The following is a 21,870-nucleotide window of genomic DNA, read 5'->3' on the forward strand; positions in this document are numbered from 1 at the left end:
CAGGTCTGTTTATGTTTTGGTTGTTGGACTTTTGATACATATAACCAGTCTGTACACTAGAACGAAAGTCTATAGTCAAGATCATCTGTTGACAGTGAATCTGGCAGCGTCCTCTCCTCAGACACAGATGGTTGTTGTGTTTCCAGTGATCAGGAGGCTGACCTTCACTTTTAATGAGTTGCAGTTTGCAGGCAGGAAATTTGAGCCAGATGCAGCGATGCCCTCTGAAATCCAAGCGTGGAATATATTCGGGCCTGCACTGGTGCACGTCTAATATGTTTCCCACTGAATGTGAATGCCACAGTGATTATGAGCTTAGGAGTTTAATTCGCCAGGCCGCCATAACCCCATTTTTATAATCCTTCACTGTGTGCATGAAAATGCTCACCAGCTACTGTGGACTGCGCGTGGGACAAACTGTACATTTGATCGGCTTCTCTCTTACAAACTCCTGAGAAAAATGATTTTGTGTCAGTGTGCCTCCTCACACAAGCTTCCCTCTTACAGTTCACGGTGTGGCCCCACAATGCAGCAGCTCTCCTCCCTCTCTGCCTCCTCTGAACAGCATGACTCAGGGGTCCCATAGGCGCAGCTGCAGAACCCGTTGTCCGCTGAATAGATAAACACTCCGTGGCCTCTCTTCAGGGCGCCTTGTATAACACTGAGAGAGACAAAAACAAATAGAAAGTGACACCGCCTCTCCCCGATGCTCCCCCGTGGAGTGTGGAGAGGAAACGAGACTGCTTTAGGACTGAACATGACTCCATTATGATGAGCATTGACTTGTTCGTGGTCAAATGGTGCTATTAAAGACGCCTGAAGCCTCACAGGGGCACTTGACCTTTAATGCCTTGGCGATCCTGTTCCTGCGAGCCACTGATAAAGAGGGTGTAGAAGTCGAATGGAGATAATTATAAAAACACACCCATAGCCAGACATAAAGCATGATCTCCTATCTCTGAGCTGACAGGGGCTTGCATTTCATTATGTGCCATTATGTCTGCAACGCAAGACGGATCGTCTTTAGGACGGAAAAGCAGAGGTAAGGCTTCATTTATTATGTCGTGCAATATGTTAGCGTCATTCCCCAGCTCATTATTGAGTGGTCCACTTGCACCTGCGCTCCCGCAAGACGGGGCTACATCTCGCCAAATAAGGACATGTGAGAGCCTCGCTGGGGTGACGTTGAACGTGAAATAGGCGAAGAACAGGAGAGTGTGGATGGTGTGTTTGGACACCTAATCAGAGGGGGAACACCGGGCTAATCTGGTTACATAAGGAGCCATTCAATTCTTCTCTGCACTAATCCGCTGAACTATTCATGTTCAACTGTCCGGCTGAGACATAACACACAGGACACACATGCGCGCACACTTGTGGCTCTGAAGGCACAAGAAGCGCAGCGGGGTGGGAGCGCGTGAAAGAAGACAATTACGCCGAGGCTGGTGTCTCCGAGGTTTACACATTTAAGCGCATCTCTGCGGAAGCTGCTATGCCTCATGTTGCAACTGGCGGCTTGTGCTGCTGGAGCCCGTGACGATTCCGCTGACGCGCCACTCGCCGCACCACCCAGGAGACAGAGAGGAGAGCTGTGAGCGACGGAGCGAGCAGAGGACTCACTGGACACCGGCTCCTCTTTCTCTTTCTCTTTCTCTTCTTCCTTCCCTCACGAACGTGGACGGACGCCCGCTGCCGTGCAAGTCCTGCGACATTTAACGAGCGTCAGCATTTCAGACAGTAACATCCATCCAGGCTCTTCTGCAGAGATGGAGGTACCAGGCTTGGCGCACAACATCACCAGCCCATTAAGTCCCTGCGAGGGGATGATCAAGGATCTAAGCTTGGACGCGATACAGTTATGCGAACGAGATGGTAAGGGGAGCTGATTTTTACTGTGGCGCTGACAGATGTCCGCATAATACCGGTGCATTAGCTCCCTTTGTTGGTTTCAGAGGCGCCGCAGCGCAGGCAGTCTATTTGTCATTGGTTTTAGCTGCATGCTGCACCCTTATTATGGGTTTGGAGGGAATAAGGGATGCATGTTCCTTGGATAGATGGAGGGAATGTGCGCGTGTGCGGAATAGGTTTGGTTCAAATATTTTTTTTTTTTTAAAAAGGAGTCTTTAAAGGAACAATAATCCTGCAGACTGAACAGGCGAGGTAGCATTGTTGCGCGTTGACTGTTCTTTATTTCAGCACCACAGACATGGACAGAGGCCGGCAGACACCCCGCCTATAGCCACCAGGTCTAGTGGCTGCCCTAATGAATTCATTTCCACATAGCGCATGTATTTCTCTACATTGTTTGATGATAAATGACTCCGTTTTCGCCTTACATTAACCCTCAACTCGTGCAAAACTCTCCCTCGCGCTCATATTTATAATTCATCAGGTCTTCCAGCTGCATCCATGCCGGATCGTCTGTGGCTGACTTCTCCGGATTCAAAAGTTTTCTGCATATTCACCACTAAACGACGAGCTGAAATAAATCCCACCGTCGATGAGAAATCTGCGATTGAGATTTATAATTTTGAAATGGGTAATCAGTAGTTTGAGCAAGGGCAGCCTTAACTCTGATACGGATTTAATGGTGGGGGGTGAGAAAAGAGCAAGTCATCATCAGGGGAGAATGAGAAGCTAAAACATGGCTGCACCCACATGTGTGTGCACAGGGGTTGAATCTTTACACACCTCATCAGTGCAAGACGCACGGGCACCTTTTAATTAGGACTGAACATACAGCCATGGTAATGAAATAAGATCACACCTTTTCACAGTCGGACGGTGCATTTAAAATAATTGTTTGGTCTGTATGTGGATATGGTCAGGGCATCCAGGGATTCAATGGTGTGTCTTCATCAAGCCTCCAAAGAATCACAGTGCAGTCTTTGTGCCACGCTGCCTCATTTTGGCTGGCTCCACACAATGCAATACAACAGGGTGCAGTTTATATCCTCTTAGTGCTTTGCTGGCCTGATTCTAAAGCTTTAATTTTAATAATGGTATAGGATGGAGCAGCACTTAACGGATGGATACTACGCCAGCTTTGTGCGTCTGATACTGCAGGTTTAGTGACAAGCTCTTTCTGAGTTTGCAAGCACGACAGCCACTCTTCTGTTTGTCATGCAGATAATCCAGTGTAAATAGTATCTCTGTGTCCTTGAGACACCCACATACTCTGTGTTTATGGAGCTACACGGTCACAGTGGCTGCCCTCTGTGCAATTGGTCGTTGATATTTGTTCAAACACTGTAGATGGTTAAGTTGCATTAGCAAATATGTATTCACAGTTGTTCATGTCGTTACATTTGGCCCAAAATTTGCCATTAAATAAACACAAATTCATTCAAGGGTGGGAACAGAATTTGAGCTTCATAGAGATTTTACAGCTTGTTTTGTCTGCTTTCTTCAGTCTAATCTCAGATTGATTTATTTGCAGGCACATTAACTGTAGAGTTGTTCAGTGAGTGAAGCCGATGTGAAATTATTCCTGTTATCCTGGCCGCTCCCTGAATTTTGACGTGGCAGTTCGTCACTTAAAATGACCTCCAGAGCTACAGTTCACGCTGTCCCTGCCACACCCGATAAGGAAGACCGCATCACCCGCTTTTAGCCTTCTCAGAAAACGAGTGTCATACTATCAGTCCTACCAATGGACCGCATTCATTTCAGTTTTACATAGCCTTCTAAATTTATCTCCCCAACCCATTAATATTTAATTGCCAGCATGAGAGGCTTATACGCCTATGCTGACCCAGCAAGTGGATGGAGGCAGCTTCAGAAGGCCTACTGTCTGTGGGAAAGAGTCTCTCTCTCTCACACACACGCACAAACTGAGGACTGTTTGAGTGTTTCAATGCACAAAGGAAATGGTGGGATACAAGTTGTTTCTGTTTTAAAAGGGACTCTTAGTGGTTGTGAGTTTGGTGATGGCCCTGTGATATGCGTATGAACCGGTAGGAGTTAGTTTAAACACATTAAATAAGTTGGAGGATGATATTTAGCTCCAAGTGTGCCATTTTGATTTTATATGCAAGCATACTTGAAGGCCGTAATGAAATACCCACTACACGTCTCGCAGGCCTTTGTGTCGGGGCTGCTGACACAATTAAGTTACTGTGACGGATGGCTGCCATTAATGCGACCAAGTAGCGTGTCTGCAGGTTTTTTTAATCTGTCAGTCTGACCGCTTGTGGCCCGATATAAACAGATCAACAGAGAGATAGATAAACAGACAGGTAGACAAATAGAAAGGAAACCAGCGAAAGTGCCACATCATCAGCAAGTTGGCGGAGCGCTCCGTCAGTGCTGAGGCTGCCGGTCTGGGTTTTGAGTCTGTGCAAAATCACAGCAGAGCGAAGACACAGCATGAAACGTTTTCTGAGGGAACAGATTTTTTTTTTAATTCGCTGTCCCAAATCTGCATTTCAGGCGTTATCTCTTTTCATTTGCCACGCTGGCAATGTGTAGCTGCATGCATGACAGTGTTGGTTTGTCTGTCAGCCCGCCACTTTGGTACAGACTGAAATATCTGTTACTATCGTATTGATTTCTTATTGAAGTTTGTGCAGATATTAACAGTGTTAACAGTGCCCCTATGATGACATCTGCTGATTATACTCCCCTGACTTTTCCTTTCACTTTTTGTCTAACTCTATCATCAGATAATTGCTCAGTCTTGTTCTGGCTCTTTTAAAATACCTTTAAGACGGATGATATTACCATTAACCTTAGATGTGTTTAATTAGCAGGTGTTAGAATGATCATATATTAAAGAGGGGAACTGGGATGATGAACGTGTTTAACAGCTGCTAAGCATCATCATGTTCACTGTCACTGTGAACACGTTTGCGTCACTGCATCCCTGAGCTCCTAGCGCGGTTACAGACCCCTGTGATAACTGTTAGAGGTCTTGTGTAGAGTTTATGTTCCAACATGATACAACAGCACGCCTGCCTTATGACATGGGGCATCATCTGAGTAAGCTGGCATTTTAGCTTGGCCAGTGTTCAGTGAGCAGTTGTGTCTCATGACTGTGCTGGCAAAAGTGACAGGTGCTTAATTATGCATCTGCGAAGCATATGTGCTTGCACTTGACCGCTGCATGAAATGCTTAAGAATATGTTTTGAGTATGATCGCAGTGCAGCCGTACTCTGAAAATCCTCTTCATCAACATCCGTGCTAATTTTCCTTTTGCATGTTGTTCCAGTGCATTAATGCTGGAATATAAAATCCTTCTAGAAACCCAACCCTGGAACTGCAAGTAAACAATCTGTTGTTTTCAAATCTGAATTCTATGCAAATGAGAAACGATGACTCATTCTGGTTTTGGAAACATTTGGAAAAACAGCTTTGTCCACCTTAAAGGTCTTCAGCGCTTATTTCATTTGTTGATTCTGAACCTAAAGGTCCCCTTTTTCCTCTAAACACTCCTATTTAAGTTTCTTTGTCTTCTGTTCGCTGTGTAAGAGGTGGAACACGGACTGGCTAACCCCGATGAACAGGCCATTGTTTATCTCGCTCTGAGAGAAAGATGTTTTTCTGCTGGCAGCTTCTCTCACTCCCAGCATGGTCTCTGTCTCAGTCTAGCCGGTGCACTGTGAGGAACAAAGGCGTGATTTTTCAAAGGCCCGCGAGGATCTACGCCTAGAGAGTGTCTATTGTGCATCTCATGTCTACAGTTCAATTTTCCACCTAACGCCGCAACTTAAAATGTAGGAGGCTTGTCTGTCTGTGCTGAGTGCCCACTCGTGCAGTCAGAAATGATCCGTGCTAGCATCATCTGCTAGTTCTTCTTTTACATACACTATCAGCGCTTGGAAAAAATTGATTTTGCCGCATTAATCTTGTTTGGAGATTGACTTGTTTGGTATTTAAGAAGCCTTTGCCCTCAAATGAAGCACTATAGTATCATATAGTGGACACAGAGATCACAGGGAGAGTATCCTGTTTAGATGTTTTGAATTGAAATCAAATCATTCTCCTATTGCTTCTAAAGGGAGCTAACAAGTAATTCATGGTATGAAGCCAGGTGTGACTGGAACAAATCCAACCATAGACAGCCATTAGGATGGACCTGCGTATGCATGTTAACAAGATTTTTATTGATCCCTCTGCATCTCTTGCTATTCCACACTGTGGCATTTGACTGCACGCTGAGTAAAAGGGCAATGCCCAATAAGGTCCATTTGATAGGGTTTAGTAGATTCAATGGATAGGCTTTCCATCTTCTGTGGAACAGTTATTTCTGTGTCTTGTGCTCTGCTCAAGCCTGCCCAGTTCTTCTATGTCATTTTGATCGCCCTGTGCATGTGTGCACAGCATGAGTAATCTGTTCTCCTAAGCTCTTAAGCAAGGGCTCAAAAACTCCCTTGCTGCTTGATCATGACGAGGCGAAAATACTCAACCAACGTTCTCCAGCACAGCTTTATAATGCAACACAATATAACAGAAGCAGATTTCATTACACCGATCAGCCTCAACATTAAATCCACTGGCAGGTGAAGTAAATAACATTGACCATCTTGTGGCAATTCAGTGTTCTGCTGAGAAACTTTTGGACCTGGCATTGGTGTAGATGTTACTTAGACATGTATCACACACCTAGTCCAGATCAGGCACCCCCACCCCATAGCAATGACACTCCTTGATAGCAGCAGGATGCAGCCTGACACAGACACACACACAAAAACAGTTTAGGAACAACTCAAAAAAACATGAAAAACAGCACAAGGTGTTGACCTGGCCTCTAAATTCACTAGATCCCAAACTGATCAAGTATCTGTGGGATGATCCACAGAGGCCCCTCCCCTCTACCAAAAGGACCCAAAGTCCCCCACTAACAACATTCTGTTGCCAGACACCACAGGACACCCTCAGAAGGCCCATGTCCATTCTCTGATGAGTCACAACTGTTTTGGAGGCACAAGGGAGACCTACACAATATTAGGAAGGTGGTCATAATGTTATGCCTGATCGGTATGTAAAGGCTTTGTGGGAAAATTATGACTCAGCAAACTGAATGTTATCTGCAAGTGCAAATCTAATGCAGGGCCCATGGTACGATGCAAACACATACATTTAATTCAAAGTGAGGGTTTGTGCCTCCTGTGAGAGACTAAAAGGCTTGACTGCATTCTCCCTTACTGCCTGACCTTCCTCCTGCTTGGCTTTCGCTCCTCCATCTTTTATCCTGCGCTCTCTGAGTCTCGGGGGATTCGGAGCAGAGCTTAGCACTCGATATCACAAAGCAGGGGCAGGTACCTGCAGGCGAGGCTAGCCGGAATACATTACGATCACGTTCATATTTTTATTGTAAATGTTCAGATTTTTGGCACACTAGGAGCTAGACATCACCCTTTAACTCATACAATGCGCTTATTCATGACATTCTTGAATCTCAAAAAGGTATAGATATCAGTGTGGTAGCTGTGGATCTTTGTGTGTCATGAGCATTACCTTCGAATTCAGCCGAGCAGACTGTAGCCTTCAGAGCTCGTTTTCCCCTGATGGCATTGCTTTTAGCTTGAGTGAGCTGCCTTAATGCTGTCATGTAGGCAATATCTGACTGCATTTGGAAAGCCTCCCTGTGTCTGTGTAATGCCTCCATTTGCAGGTTAATTAGGAAAGCGTTAGAGTAAACAGGAGCTAAATCAGCACTGTGGAGTCGCAGGGAGGTGGGAGGGCAAATACCAGCATGGGGTCTAGTTTTTAAGGGAAACAATAGTGTTGACATTCACATCCTGAGGAGCTGAGGATTTTACTCTGCTTCAGGCAAAATACCGCAAGTGAGTTAGCAGGTTTGTCATCTGGTGTATTTATGTTCTGCAGGTAGCCGGAGGTAGGGGGATTCACTGAGCATTTATAAACTTCTGGTAATGTTTTACTGCCTTTGGGTTCACTGATGTCAGAGAATGACAACAGGCCTAATCTTTTTTCTTGTTTTTTGTTTTGAATGCCGGCAGTGTAATCTCTCCGAGGGGTCTTTACAGCGTTGACATCACTGTCTGGTCTTTGCTGACTTGGTGGAACATTTTCCAAACCGACGTCTGCTCCGTCATGCCTTGCCTTGACCCTCTTAGTCTGAGCCAAACTTATCAGCTCAGTGGGGTTTAGGTTTATTGAGATGGGCTTTAACTGCGGAGCAGCAGCAGCAGGGCGAGATGTTTTCACAAATCAAAGCAGAGAGGCGTAGAAGTGTCCACATGAGGTCTGAGAGCCAAGCACAGCTCCTGAACAGTCAAGGCTTAGCTCCTTGCTCGGCACACATTTTTACATGATCCGCAAAACACTTTACCCCAGTGCCCCTGAAACCTAGTTAAAGAACTGGTGCAGGAAGTACAGATGCTAAATCATATGTTTAAATACACAGACTGAGTTATAAATTCACCTGATTAGTTAAATTCTCGGACCAAACTGCTGCTCATTATGAATGAAACTTATCAATAGGAGAATTGCATTTTAAGTTAAACGTGATTATTTTTTCTAATCTGTTAGTCATGATTAGGAACTACTGACTAGGACTAAAGTAAGTGAGTGGGTCTTGTCTGCTGTGGTGGTAAAGTGTGTACATTTGTCTACAACTGCTTTTAGTTTTCACACCGGGGGCGGAAATTACATTCCGGTTGCCTATTTCCTAAAATAAATCAGCACAAATGCCCCACTGTAAGCTCGATGAGAGGAGGTAAGACAGAAGAGCCTCACACCCAATTATGGCTTTGCTCCTTTATCTCCCACTCTCTCAGCTGATGAACGGAGATGGACTTTCCACGCTCCGCTGCCTCTGCCATTGTTGACTCTCCACAGAGTCCGGTCGTGTCGAGCGTAACCCCCCCCCCCGAATACCGCATTCTAGAATTTTACTCACTCTTGTGTTCAGACCCCAGAGCGTGCACAGAAAACACATTGTTGCCATGCCAAGTGGGCGTCTCCCAGCGTGACGCGAAGTGTGTATTCATACTAATTCTACAAAGCTCTCATTCAGCTGTGTTTTGACATTTTCACCGGCCTCTGTGTGCACTTTGGGTCGGAAAACCTTGCAACAAGTTGTACTTACAGTGACCTATAATGCGTGACGGAAAGTACTGTTGCGACGAGCTGTGAAATTTAAATGAATGGCTGAAGTTCTGTGACATTCACTGGCATTTGAGATGCAGCAGGCTCATGTGCAGGGCCTGCTCTGTAGTAGAGTAGGTGAGTGTCCACTTAAAACTGACTATGAAAGGACCAACCTCTGCAGAGAAGAGAGAGAGCCAGAGTATTTGAAATATTTAATGTTACATACGTTGTGGAGAGCATGCGTGTCGAGGGATTGATGTGTTACCATAGCAACATATATGGTAGCCTGTGACGCAGGCGATTCTCTCATGGTGCTGCCTGTGGAATAATCACGGCGGTATTGAGGAAGGTTTAGTCAGTGAGAAAGAAGAGAAGAAAATTCCTAAAAGAATAAAAGGATTTGAAGATGTTCACATCAGATTTATGATTTATTTACCTATTAATGTACTTAAATCAGAACATGGATGCTGTATGACATTTTAAATAAGCTTTACTGTATGTTACTGTTCCATTTGACAGTGACAACCGTGCCCATTGTTTATTCACCATGCAGGAAGTAAATCCCAGGATGGCAGCATCTCTGAGATGGAGGAGCTCCCCGTTCCTCAGAACATCAAGATCAGCAACATCACCTGCGACTCCTTCAAGATCTGCTGGGACATGGAGGCGCGCAGCAAGGAGCGCATCACACACTACTTCATTGACCTGAACAAGAAGGAGAACAAAAACTCCAACAAGTTCAAGCACAAGGTAATGCTCGAGTCGGATGAACACGCAAGTGCCGTTACAAGCAAGGCTGAGGTGAGATGACTCACCTAACTGCCTCTTGTCTCAGTGAATGGAAACTGTGTGAATGTGTCATGAATTAGAGGTTTTGCAGCGGGGAAAAAAAAATCACAATGTGCTTTTTGAAAGCACACGCAGGCAATGTGCCAGTATAAATTATGCACAGATACATCCTTCAGTACCTTTTTAACAAAACAAATATATGAGTAATGCTCCGAATACCTTTTCGTATTTTAATTATTTAACAAGGTGAAAGATTTAATGACATAATCAGGACAATACAACCCTTGTTTTACGGTTTCCAGCTAACAAATTTATGTTACCTAGTAAAAGAAATTAAAATCGCCAAAAGTAATAATTTATGACGATTTTAGGTAATTCTCCAAATTGTTCCTGGAAAGGGATAGTATATTTAAAATCCAAGCTGTAAGGGTATGAACTAAAGGACATATTGAGTTGAATTCTACAAATATATAATATTTTGGTCCATTTTTGACACAGAAATGACCCTGTATCAAAAATGTAAATCATGCGTACTGTATCGGGAGTGTATTAATCGACCCTTAAAAGAAATGTGTGAGTAAATTAAAAAGAAAGCTGTTCAATCTGCTGTTCTTGATTAACCTTGTCCACATGTGTTATTTCTGTTTTTCCTGCAGCACCGTATATTGCTGTATCAACTGAGTAGACTCGTGGTTAAATGAGATTTTTTCCCCATCATGAGTTTTAGTGATAAAGAGAGATATGGCGATGCTAAGAACAATAATCGTTGATGCTGGAAAGGAGTAGTGTAGTCTCTGTGAACGATCACGTTCCGCTGTCTCTTTGGTACAAACAAAGGAGGAGAGGAGTGCAAAGTTTGTCAATCACAATCTTCACAAAAAAGGAAAAACAGATGAGCCGTTTTTTGGTTTTTTTTAACAGCTCTCTGGGAGGAATAAGGTCTGGCTCTTTTCAAAGACACGTAAATCCCATTGTTATTTGGTTATTGTGACGCAGAAACCACGTAGATTAACTCAAGATTACCTTTCTTTATATGTTTATAGAAAGAAGCCACATTTCATGACGGTTTCAGTTGAAGACCCCGGACTAATCACTTTCCTTTGTCAGAGTAATTGCACCTGCAAGACGGCAGCTCCTCCAGTGTTTAGCCAGTGATCAGATTTAGTAATGTTACAGTCTTGTTTCGTCAGTCTCACTCCTCTCTTCCTGTTTTTACTTCCTAGGTGTTGCGTAGCTGAGTGTAGCGGTGACCCCATACTAGTATTTTGATTTTGGTACACTAGTGGTGGATTAATCGGCTGACTCTGTTGCTAGGCAGGGACTCTTGGTCCAATCAATGAGCTGCTGAGCCCTACTGTTACTTGAACAGAATTGTTAACATAGATAAACAAATGAAATGCTATACCTGCAGTCATCAACGTACAGTATGTGAAAAGGTGTCTAAATCCCTGCAGTTGGCTGAAAGAAAGCCGTACACGAAGATTATCTTTCCATCTCATTCCTTCCTGTCACCACTCATGTCTTTTCTTCCGTCCACTCTCTCCTCCTGCGCTCCTCTCCTCCCTCCAGGATGTTCCCACCAAGCTCGTGGCCAAGGCAGTGCCCCTGCCCATGACTGTGCGGGGCCACTGGTTCCTGAGCCCACGCACAGAGTACACCGTGGCCGTCCAGACCGCATCGAAACAGACTGACGGGGACTACGCCGTCTCTGAGTGGAGCGAAATCATTGAGTTTTGCACTGCTGGTGAGCGACATGAATATCAGTGACTTTCAGAAGGCAATAATAGAAGTGAGGGGAATCAAATGGAGCATAGTGTGAGGGAGAATATTAAAGGGAGGCTAACGTACCGAGTGGTGGGAAAGATGGATGAGAGATGGAGGAGGGGTTGGTGTGGCAGAAGAAGGATTAAAGGAAGGAGGGGAGCTGTGCTGTATATCTTCTGATGCAGAGGTCACTAAGTTCAGCATCACTAGAGGCTGGGGGCTTAGAGTGGGGGAGGGGAGGCGAGGAAGGACATGATGACGTGGAGACTGGAGGGTGGAATTTAAGTGAGATATTGGGGAGGGTTGCCCCCGTGGCTTAAGGGTCTGAGACAACGTTCCTGGTTCAATTCCAGCTTAGAGTCTTTGTTGCACAGCGAAGGTCTTCACTTTGAAATGTCAAACAACCACAACAGCAGCTTTGTGATGCTGTGCAGGGACACGGTGCCAACAATTATACTATTAGCATGCTAATTTAAAACAGAGCACATTAAACAGAGTCCAGCCAAGGCAGATGGCAATGCCATTAGAGTATTTAACAAATAGAAAATCTGATCTGATGATGGTGCTAGATTACGTTTACTGAAGTCATTCCAGTCCTTCATGGGGGATCACGAACATAGCTACGAAATTTCAAGTAAAGCAATAGTAGTCTTACTTAAAACGTGTGAACCTGTTAGTGGCGCTAGAGGACAGGGCAGGGACATCTCTCAGCTTCATCCTGCAGAGATAAGGGCCGTCTTTTCAAAATTCCATGGCAATCCATCTATAGGTGCATTGATTTGGTCCAGTAAGATCAACTCTCTGTGGTACAAATGTTGAAAACAAGTCCAAAAATGAATGGATGATGGAAATGGATGGAATGACGCATTTCAAACAGGAAGGAGTACGCCTGGCAGGAGAGGAGTGTTTTTGATGAAGATGTAGGAGGAGAATGTGATGAAGGAGCATACCTGATAATGCTGCTGACATCAAAAGATTCCCACCTCCCAGACCATATGTTCAGATAGGTACAATGTCAAAAGTGGTTTCTGCTGGTTTTGATTCATACCTTTTGTATGTAAAACAGACAGTGTGGCATTACAAATATATAGTATCAAAATAAACTACGTCTTCTTTCATTTATATTTAAGGTAGTGATAAATTTACTGACGTATCCGTGTTGGAGTGTTTATAACTTGTGGGAAAATCCGGATCAGAAAATTACCTCCATCATGACCGTCCCATTTTTACCAGGCATGGTGTTGTGTGAAAGTAAAATATATTGCTACTGCTTTCAGTCTAAATGCTGAGTCACACCACCCCGTGAATATGGAGGAGGTGGGGAAGGAAGAATCTCCTTGATGATCCTTGATGATCCTTGATGCACAGTTCATATCGCTTCCTGCCTCTTGGTTTTTAATATTTAAAATGTTTAATATCAGCTAATGACATGTGCACATTTGTTTCCATCCCTCCCCATTAGCGCACATCCGTTCGATGATGTATGTTTGTTATCTGTTTCCAGATTATTCCACAGTGCATTTAAACCAGCTGATGGAAAAAGCAGAGGCCATCGCTGGGCGGATGCTGCGTTTCTCTGTCTTCTACAGAAACCAGAACAAAGAGTACTTTGACCACGCCAGGTATGTACTGCTATGACACTAGAGGGATACTGTGATTCTAGAAATGGCGAGAATAAAGTAGATAAAGCATTTAACTGTCTGATCGGTCTATATGATCACAGCTCATATGAAAATAGTCACGTATAGTTGCTGTTGTGTGTCATAAATCCACTGTAGCTGTTTCTTTTGATTCATGGTATTATAAGACAGTTTTTGCGCTTATCATTGACCCGCATCGCCTCAAGTTCTGGTCTTTGTACATTTGTTTACTTGACAAAGCAAGAGTCTAGACGCCTATTTCTGTCTCTCCACACCTCAAGTTCCCCATATGACACGGGTTCTGCTCAAGGTTTCTTCCTGTTAAAAGGGAGTTTTTCTTTGTCACTGTTGCCGCACTGCTCTGGGGGTTTCAGGAAATTGCATCTTCCCTCAGACTCTGTACCACGTTTTAGGTTAAAGGTCCAATGCGTGGGATTTGATGGGCTCTAGTTTTGAGGCTGCAGATTGCAACCAACTGCTAAACCCCTCTGAGCATGTAAGAGAATCTATAGCGGCCACAGTGGAAGAGGGCCTGTATAGTTGTGAAGGGGTCATTCCAGACACATATTAACGTTATTATGCGCTGATCAAAACATAATCGTGAATTCTATATTTCATTTACAATGAAGGTCCCCTGAAAATCTTACACACTGGCCCTTTAATGCATTTTTCCCTCCAGTTCCTTGAAGCCAAGCAAGAAAAAGAAAGAGAAAGATCTGGAGGGTGCAGCTGTACAAAGCATGTTGATTAGTTCCATAAAGCCACACAAATACGTCAAACTACAACTAGGCAGCTCTTCCAGTGACCTACCCTGCACATCCCACAGAAAATACAAGCAGCCCGAGCCAGACAACAGTAGACGGCCGTTAGGGGATGTGAGCAAAAAGAAAGAACAAGTATGGAGAGAGTGACAGACAGGGCAGGGAATACCACTCTATACTAAGGCCCTGTAAACTTTATTTATTTATTTTTTATCAGATTTTTGCTGTTTAATGGTGTTACCTTTTTTTTTTTTTTTTACCTTTCCTGCATCCTGTCCCTCAGAGGAAATGCTCACGGCTTAGCATATCACACAGTTTCTGTACTAAAGCCACAGCTTGTGAGCACTCTTTTGTTAGCGCTGTAAAGCATGACGTCATCTGGACAGACATTCGTCTCCCTTATGCTGGGCTGCTGCCGCCACAGCCACAATGCACTGCAAGCACTTCTGTTAAACTGCACCATCAGGTGGGGAGTCACAGTACTGACAGTACACCCGTGACCTGTGATGGGAGCTGAATAATTCCTTAATGTCTGCAACAAAGCATGAATTATGGATTAAATGATGACCTCTGAAATAATAACTGTAATCACAACTCATAATTGGAGCTTTGGAGCTCAGATATACTCAGTTTACAGCGGGTTGTCACAGTGATAAAGACACAGTTTGTTTTTCCAGTGGAACAGTTTGCTCTCAGGAGATTTCTGACTAATGTGATTATTGTACAGCTCCAGAAACTATGAAACTGGATCTGTATTCCATTCACAGTTAACTCTCTTTTATTGTGTTATGAGGCTCAGGAATCAGACGGCATCTTACACATTCGGTCAGCTTTTCCCCCCATGTGTCGGAGTCTGAAACAGTGCTGATTGCATTTTATTCAAACGTGGTGCTGCTGACTTCTTCATTTTACAAAATGACTTTGTTAGTGTGGCAGATTTGTTGCAGACTGGCCCTTAAGGAAAACCCATGACACCTTTGTTAACATTCAATTTCATCTTTCCAAACTCCAGGGAGGCACAAGGAAACCGGATGCTGCCGTCAGTGAAAGACAACAGCGGCAGCCACGGCTCGCCCATCAGTGGAAAGCTGGAGGGCATTTTCTTCAGCTGCAACACAGAGTTCAACACAGGCAAGCCTCCGCAGGACTCCCCATACGGTCGCCATCGCTTCGAGGTCCGGGCCGACGCGCTCTTCAACCCTGACACCAACCTGTACTTTGGAGACTTCTACTGCATGTACACGGCCTACCACTACGTCATTCTGGTCCTGGCACCGAAGGGATCCAGCGGCGACGAGTTCTGTAAGCAGAGGCTCCCCGCCCTCGACATCACCAACAACCGTTTCCTTACCTGCAAGCAGGAGGAAGATGGCGGTCTGGCGTTCCACCACGCCCAGGATGTCATCCTGGAGGTGATCTTCACAGAGCCTGTGGACCTGGCGTCGGGCACGGTGGCTGAGATCAGCGGGCACCAGCTGATGAGCCTGTCCACAGTAAACGCCAAGAAGGACCCCAGCTGCAAGACCTGCAACATCAGTGTGGGACGCTAAGAAACGGCAGAATGTAAGAGAGAGAGGGAAGGACTAGAGGTGGCTGACCTCTACACACATAAAGGAAGTCCACATGTACTGATGAAGCAGACCAACACATGCATGAAGCAGCAGATTTAGTAGGCTCCCAGACATGCACACCAACATATCTCTGACACTGCTCTGTACTCCTAAGAGACCATCATTCCCAAAGAAGAGTGGCAAAAAAAAAAAGGAACACACACTCTGACACCTGCACCATCGTCTCCTCATCAGAAAAGGGTTACACTAATGTTGAAATCATTAAGGACATGGTTTAAAAAAAAAAAAAAAAAAACATACCTAGAGATATCAAACATAACATGGGCAGCCGGCTGAAAAAAAAGTAAACCTGGAACACAGATAACTCAACAGATCCACTTAATCGGCAAGTCACAGTGGCGTACTGACCAAACCCTTTAACTGTACTAACATCCACGGGCTGCTTCTATTCAATTTCCTGTTTATTTGAATTAGTTGTCCCATGTTTTATTAATGACCTTCGCCTTGTTATTATTGATATGCTGTTAACTGAGTGTCCACTGTCCGCGTGGACAGTAATTTTGTTGTTCCTGATTACACTGACTGTCTTTTTTAGAAATGTTTTGTTCCACAGTTGACGAATTCAGACTTCTTTTTACCTCTTACTAGTGGCATGGACTGGTACTACAATTTTCTAGGGCTGCAGCATCGATAGTCATCTTTCTTTATACCAAAGGTATTAAAAACCAGACATGAAACCGCTGTGGAATTCTACCAGTACTAATGCAACAGCCTCTAAAATGTGTAATTCACCAAGTCTTTGATGACCAAGTGTGAACAACTTGTTAACCTTTAAAAAAAAAAAAAGAAATGAAAAAAAGAAGCATGATGCAGTTCTGTGCAGCATGAGTATGAAAGCTGTCAGTACCTCTACCATGGCAACCTTTTCTGCAACTTATTTTACTGTCGTCAGTGGAAAGAAAGAAAGTAGAACCTTAAACTGTGTTTAGCAGAATAAATGTGAAAAAATATTTATTTTTATTGATACATTCATATATATATATCTATATATATAGAAAACTATATAAACCAGAAGTGCACAATGTCAAAAGCTCTGATCATTGTCAACGACGGCATTTAGGGGGGATTAACTTCAAACAGGCAAAAAGGGGAATAAACACAAATTTGACCGCGGATAAAAGTTGCACTACAATGCCTACGTTCACCAACATTCACATATTTTCCAAGGTGAACATGTAAAATCAAGTGGTCACAATTTAACTACGAAACTCTTAATGCATATCATAGCACAATGTAGGACTAAAAAACTGACATGCACAAACACTGCAGGATTGTCTCACTGATTGTGTTTAAGCTCACACCTTTTTTTGCCAAGATAGCACTTTTAAAAATGCAGTTTCTACATCAACGATGATGCAGCTGTCCAAAAATAGTATTTTGGCATGGGCAAAAAAGTGAGCAACAAAGTGCCATAATATACAGAAAGTAATCTAAAAACGACTCCTCGACTTGTGACAGCGATTCGTCCTTGATAGAGATTTTGTGCTACATACACTTGCTACATCAGGTTTGTAATAGGATGTATCATGAATGATAAGGGATGTGTTTCTGGGACTAAAAAAAATCTCTGCATTACGCAGCATTTTGTTCAGACTGTCACCAATACCCATCAGTTTTCTTCATGTAAAGTGCATCTACATAATGAGCATGGCATGAAACGAGACCTAATTTTTCAGAAACGAACGAACGTCCTGTTAAGTTGAATCAAAGTCCCACTGTGAGTAACTCAACCAGTCTTGGTTGAGTTCTGTTGTTTACTGAGCAGGGCCTCCAGTAGACGGAGCTTCGCTTTGAGGTTCTTATACTGGCAGTACTCCTCTGCCATTGGTCCACGGTCCTCCTTCTGACAAGCCCTGTTGAGAACACACGGAGGAGAGAAGTTGCATCAAAAAGAAACCTTTCTTTATGTAGTTTCCAAACAACCTGCAGCAGCTTCCATAACTGGTTGATAGTCCCTATGTTGCCTTACTCAGATAGCTTTGTACAGTGTGTATTGTAATCAAAACTTACTGTATTTCCTTTGGAGGACTAACTTGTACAGTACAACAGGAGGTGTACAGTTCAGAACAAGCGTCTATCTCTTCGTCTCTTTCCTGAGCTCTCTGTGCTGGATTAACGTTACATAAGTGTGCATTACACTGTCGTACCATTACGATGGCATTTCTTTCGTGGATGTTTTTTCTTTGTTTTTCACAAGGCATTGTTGAAAACCAAATGTTCCAAGTTTATTAAAAGACAAAATAAAATTCAAAAGCCAAGTACTTTGACTGTGCCGTGTGTTGTTCTTGTGTGCGAAACCGTTACCTGCCGGTCTGCATGTAGAAGTGGTCCTCAAACTCTTGGAGCGCATGGTGAAGTCTCCGCTTCTCTGATCGAACGATCCTGATATGATCCAGTAACTCTGATCTGCACGAAGAATTAATCAGTCTGTTAATTTATATGGTCTGTTAATGTGTGCAGTTAAATCAACAGGAACCAAATAGGTAAAATGTGGACTTCCAGGTATTCTTTAAGTCTTTATTTTACCAAATGTTTTCTTATTGTTGATGCCACACACACACACACCTGGAAGCTTCGTGTAGTGTTGCCATGGTGATGATCTGTGGCGGAAGACCCTTCATCTCGTCCAGCGGAGACACCAGAGGCGACTCAGACGTTTCTGGGGAAGGCCGAAATGGCGAGTCATCTGAAGACACACACCTGGGGTCTTTTAACCAAAGTGGCTGCTGCCTGGGGCTTCGCTGTCTGGGACGGTCTTCATCTGAGCCATCCTCTTCCTCCTGTGTAGACATACAAACAGGGAGGTCACTAATTTGTCATGTGAAGTAAAAAAATATGATAGAAAAATACAGAAAGGTGCCAGTTCTGTCCCAGCTTTAAGGGGCTAGCATGGCATGGTATCAGTCATTTATTTTATTGAACAAACTGATACTGTGCGTTTCACAGTGGTCTGATGCACCTCTTATATTCAGCCACTAGGGGCCAGAGTGACACTCTCTTAACGAGTGAAATATACTAGGCTACTGTAATCCTAGAGAATCTTTTCCTCTATAAAAGACTTGAAATCATGACCTTCTGCATGACATTGCTTGGATATTTACTCACAATGGTCGTAATGACTGCTGTGGTTGCGGAAGAAAGCATCTGCTTGAGAAGACGATACCGATCATACAAAGGTTTCATCAGAGTCCGCTCCTGTCTTGTACTCTGAAGACACACATACGCAAAGAGAGAAACTGAGTGGTCCTCTATAGGAAGATGTTACTTAAGTACAGACGTAAAAAGTAGGAGAATTAATGAGCGATAACGACGAATCAGCCAAGCGTCTCTTACTGGACGTCCATGCAGACTCTCAAAGTACAGCAAACACTTCTGCATGCTGGTCTTCTCCATACTCATCTGGAAATGGGACATCTCCTGTACACACAGGCACAGTGAAAGACATTAACAATAATGTATATTACACACAATATGTCACTACTTGATTAATCAGTAGCCTAACCTCCAGATTACAGTGTTTGTGTGGGTGGTGAAAGCATTTTCTTTCGCAATGCCAACCTTAATGCTGTCGGGCAGACCCAGCTCTCGTCTTCTCTCCTTCAGCCTGTTGGTTATGATGTTAACTGTGTCCTCAACATTTGGTTTGGTGTTGTTGTTAAGCTGCTGTAACTCGGTTCCTGTGGGTACTGGCTCCCTTCGGTCTATATTGGTCCTGTATGTTTCAGCTGCGGGGTTGAAACCTCCGAGGCCTTTCAGTCCAGTCTCTTCTGACTGTCTCATCTTCATCTCTATGTAAAAGTAGGCATGAGGAAAAAAGACAGTATTCGTAAGTACTCGTTCACGTTGCTGGTGCAATCATACAGCGGTAGGAAGTATTTCAGTTCATTTAGTAATGTACTGCAGTATGGAGTTACTTAAATATCATTTTATTTACTTCTACTGCACTTCATTTATTTGTTAATCATCTCACGGCTGATCAGATTTATCTTGTTACTTTCTGTCGATAGCTAAACCATTGTATATAAGACGCCTCTGACATCTTCAAAAGCCTGTTGAACTAGCTTCCAAACAACTTGTTATATTACAAATCCTGCACACCTTCGACTCAGCAGGTGAATTTGAACAGTCTTCTTGTGTCACTGTAAGCAGAGATCGGAATATGTCTCCAATCTGTCTCCAACTCATGTATGTGTGTGAACATTATTATATACTGACCTTTGAGCTGCTTGCGACTCTTGATGAGCTCCTTCATCAGTCTGGCCACCTCTGGATGTGCTGTCTTGTCATTGTGTGCTGGCTGAGGACAAAAAAAAAAAAAACGTACAAAACTAAGAGAACCGTGGACTGCCAGTTGCATTGAGTACCTCAAAAGGCTCTTTTTACGCCAGTCTCTTGTTCCAGTATATTGTGTGCTGAAGCATACAATATACTGGAACAGACTGTCATGTTTCAAATGTACCAGCAGAGGGTGAAATCTACCTCTTCTGATGTTTGTGGTTGACATCAGTAGTTTAGAGGCATCATGAACACACACAGACTTGCACTCACAGTAAAGGAAAGTGAAAAATGAAAGGTCCTGTTGAAATGTCTCTGGTTCAAGAAAATCCGACTGAGCAGCTCTGATATGCTCCCTCACCTTATAATGCTTCTCCTGTTCAAAACGCTCCTCAAAACGCCTGATCCTCTTCCTCAGCGAGTGGATGTGTCTGTTGAGCGTTGAGATGGACACTGAGCCCTCATCAGGCTCTGTGTGGACACTGAATCGAGCCCTGGAGACAGTAAAAATATAATAATAAATCATTTTCAAGTCCTGCATTCATAACTAGCCATATTTCAAGAACTGTAAAATTGTAGACTATTCTTTTTGGGAGTCATTAAATTAATTTGCCTTACATGCGCATGTGCTGTGAGCACGGTGGAGATGGAGCTGTATCAGGGTCTAGGTTGTAGCGCTGGCTTGTGCTGAGGTTGGGGCAGCGTGGAGAGGGAACAGGGCAGTCGCTCGACATAAAACGAGAGAGGAGCGGGCTGGCATTAAGACCCGGTGAGCTTGGCAGACTATCCTCTCCTGAAAGTTCCTCAGAATATGTGGCAGTGGAAAGGACCGGACTGGAGTCTGACAAACATGGAGATGAGTTGTGTGCTGGAAGAGAAAGAAAAATAAAATATCAACTGAAATCTATAACACTTACAACTGGACCTGATACTTAGCTTAAACATGAATTTTTATTTTACTTACTAAAATAGAATAGATCAGACAGAATTAGGGATTGGAAGGGATTGGAACAAAACAGACAGAGTAGGGACTGAAGAGATAGAGGGAGACACAAATAAATGCTATTTTCATATTTAATATCTTGTAGTATCTTGTCAACATGTTTTAAACCATAGCAGCTATAATTTCAAAGTTAAAAAAAACTCTGGTTTCTAGAAATGTTGAGTAAGAATGAATGAATACGATACTATAGATCAGGTCACGATTACAGTATACATATAAAGTGTGGCTCCTGACAGGTTCATGTTTTTGATTCCCCCTGATTCTCCTGAAGGCTGAAAATACTGTACAGTGATGTGATTTGAATAATACATACTCCTCAATAAATTTATAATAAAATTGATCAATTTAATAACTGGGTACATTTGTGTACCGCAGTTCAAGTGGAAAATGTTAAATAGTGTACTTCAGAAACGTACTTATTACAACCTGATTGCATCTATTCCTTCATTGTTATCATCTTACCCGACTGTGGTGAGTCGACTGTGTGTTGGTCCTGAGCAGGTGGTGAGGGTGGCGAGTGGAGGAGCAGCTCGTGGGTCAAAGAAAGAGTCTGTTCCTCTGTACAAAGAGGCTGTTGCTGAGCTGGTGGGCTATCCTGAGCTTGGAGGTCTACAGGTGCTGGTGGGGGTCCCAAGTCAGCCTCCAGGGCTTGTAGCTTGAGGGAGGGGCTCTGGAAACAGAAGCAGAACATGTCTTCAGGGACGCAGATGGGAAGACGGAAGAAGTCAGAAAGAAGCGTTGGAGCTTGCACAGAGTAAGTCTTTAGAGCTTCGCATGCTGCTTGGGAATCTTGAGTCATGTAAAAACCGCTTCTCTCTCTTCTTGGCTGGCTGGGTAGAGAGGATCGCCTTGTCTTCTTGAAAAAGGTACGAGTCAAAAGGCAGAATACATCTCTACAAGCGTGTGGCTTGCTTGAAGGTACACACTTTTCAAAAACACAAACAAATCT

General features: G+C 43.7%; 2 protein-coding genes across 3 annotated transcripts in view; one reads left to right on the forward strand and one right to left on the reverse strand.

Annotated features, from left to right (window-relative positions):
• Positions 1-17,939, forward strand: LOC311500460 (phytanoyl-CoA hydroxylase-interacting protein-like). 2 transcript variants are annotated; one of them, XM_084561879.1, is made up of 5 exons: positions 1-1,872; positions 9,612-9,808; positions 11,417-11,591; positions 13,116-13,233; positions 15,025-17,939. In XM_084561879.1, exons 1-5 carry the CDS (start codon positions 1,767-1,769, stop codon positions 15,560-15,562), a joined length of 1,134 nt encoding a protein of 377 aa, XP_084418005.1. In that variant the 5' UTR covers positions 1-1,766; the 3' UTR covers positions 15,563-17,939. The 2 variants fall into 2 exon arrangements, with proteins under 2 accessions (XP_084418005.1, XP_084418006.1); XM_084561880.1 differs by having other exon boundaries at positions 958-1,042.
• Positions 17,370-21,870, reverse strand: part of LOC311500464 (protein FAM13A-like) — a gene marked incomplete at its 3' end in the record, with an annotated part of 18,471 nt that continues 13,970 nt past the window's right edge. Inside the window, exons 12-21 of the mRNA XM_084561884.1 lie at positions 21,384-21,591; positions 20,537-20,786; positions 20,280-20,412; positions 19,859-19,940; positions 19,202-19,431; positions 18,977-19,060; positions 18,749-18,850; positions 18,209-18,423; positions 17,948-18,049; positions 17,370-17,496 (exon numbers count right to left, since the gene is read on the reverse strand). Coding sequence (XP_084418010.1) covers positions 17,370-17,496; positions 17,948-18,049; positions 18,209-18,423; positions 18,749-18,850; positions 18,977-19,060; positions 19,202-19,431; positions 19,859-19,940; positions 20,280-20,412; positions 20,537-20,786; positions 21,384-21,591 — 1,533 coding nt within the window. The remainder of the gene's footprint in view (positions 17,497-17,947; positions 18,050-18,208; positions 18,424-18,748; positions 18,851-18,976; positions 19,061-19,201; positions 19,432-19,858; positions 19,941-20,279; positions 20,413-20,536; positions 20,787-21,383; positions 21,592-21,870) is intronic.

This window comes from Chelon labrosus (assembly GCF_963514085.1).
Source record: "Chelon labrosus genome assembly, chromosome: 15".
NCBI classification, from domain to species: domain Eukaryota; kingdom Metazoa; phylum Chordata; class Actinopteri; order Mugiliformes; family Mugilidae; genus Chelon; species Chelon labrosus.

Bases quoted from the DNA above. Each gene is read 5' to 3' on its own strand.
- LOC311500460 (XM_084561879.1), top strand. From the start codon at position 1,767: ATGGAGGTACCAGGCTTGGCGCACAACATCACCAGCCCATTAAGTCCC. The intron at 9,809-11,416 runs GTAATGCTCGAG...TCCTCCCTCCAG, and splicing joins CCAACAAGTTCAAGCACAAG to GATGTTCCCACCAAGCTCGT. The intron at 11,592-13,115 runs GTGAGCGACATG...ATCTGTTTCCAG, and splicing joins CATTGAGTTTTGCACTGCTG to ATTATTCCACAGTGCATTTA.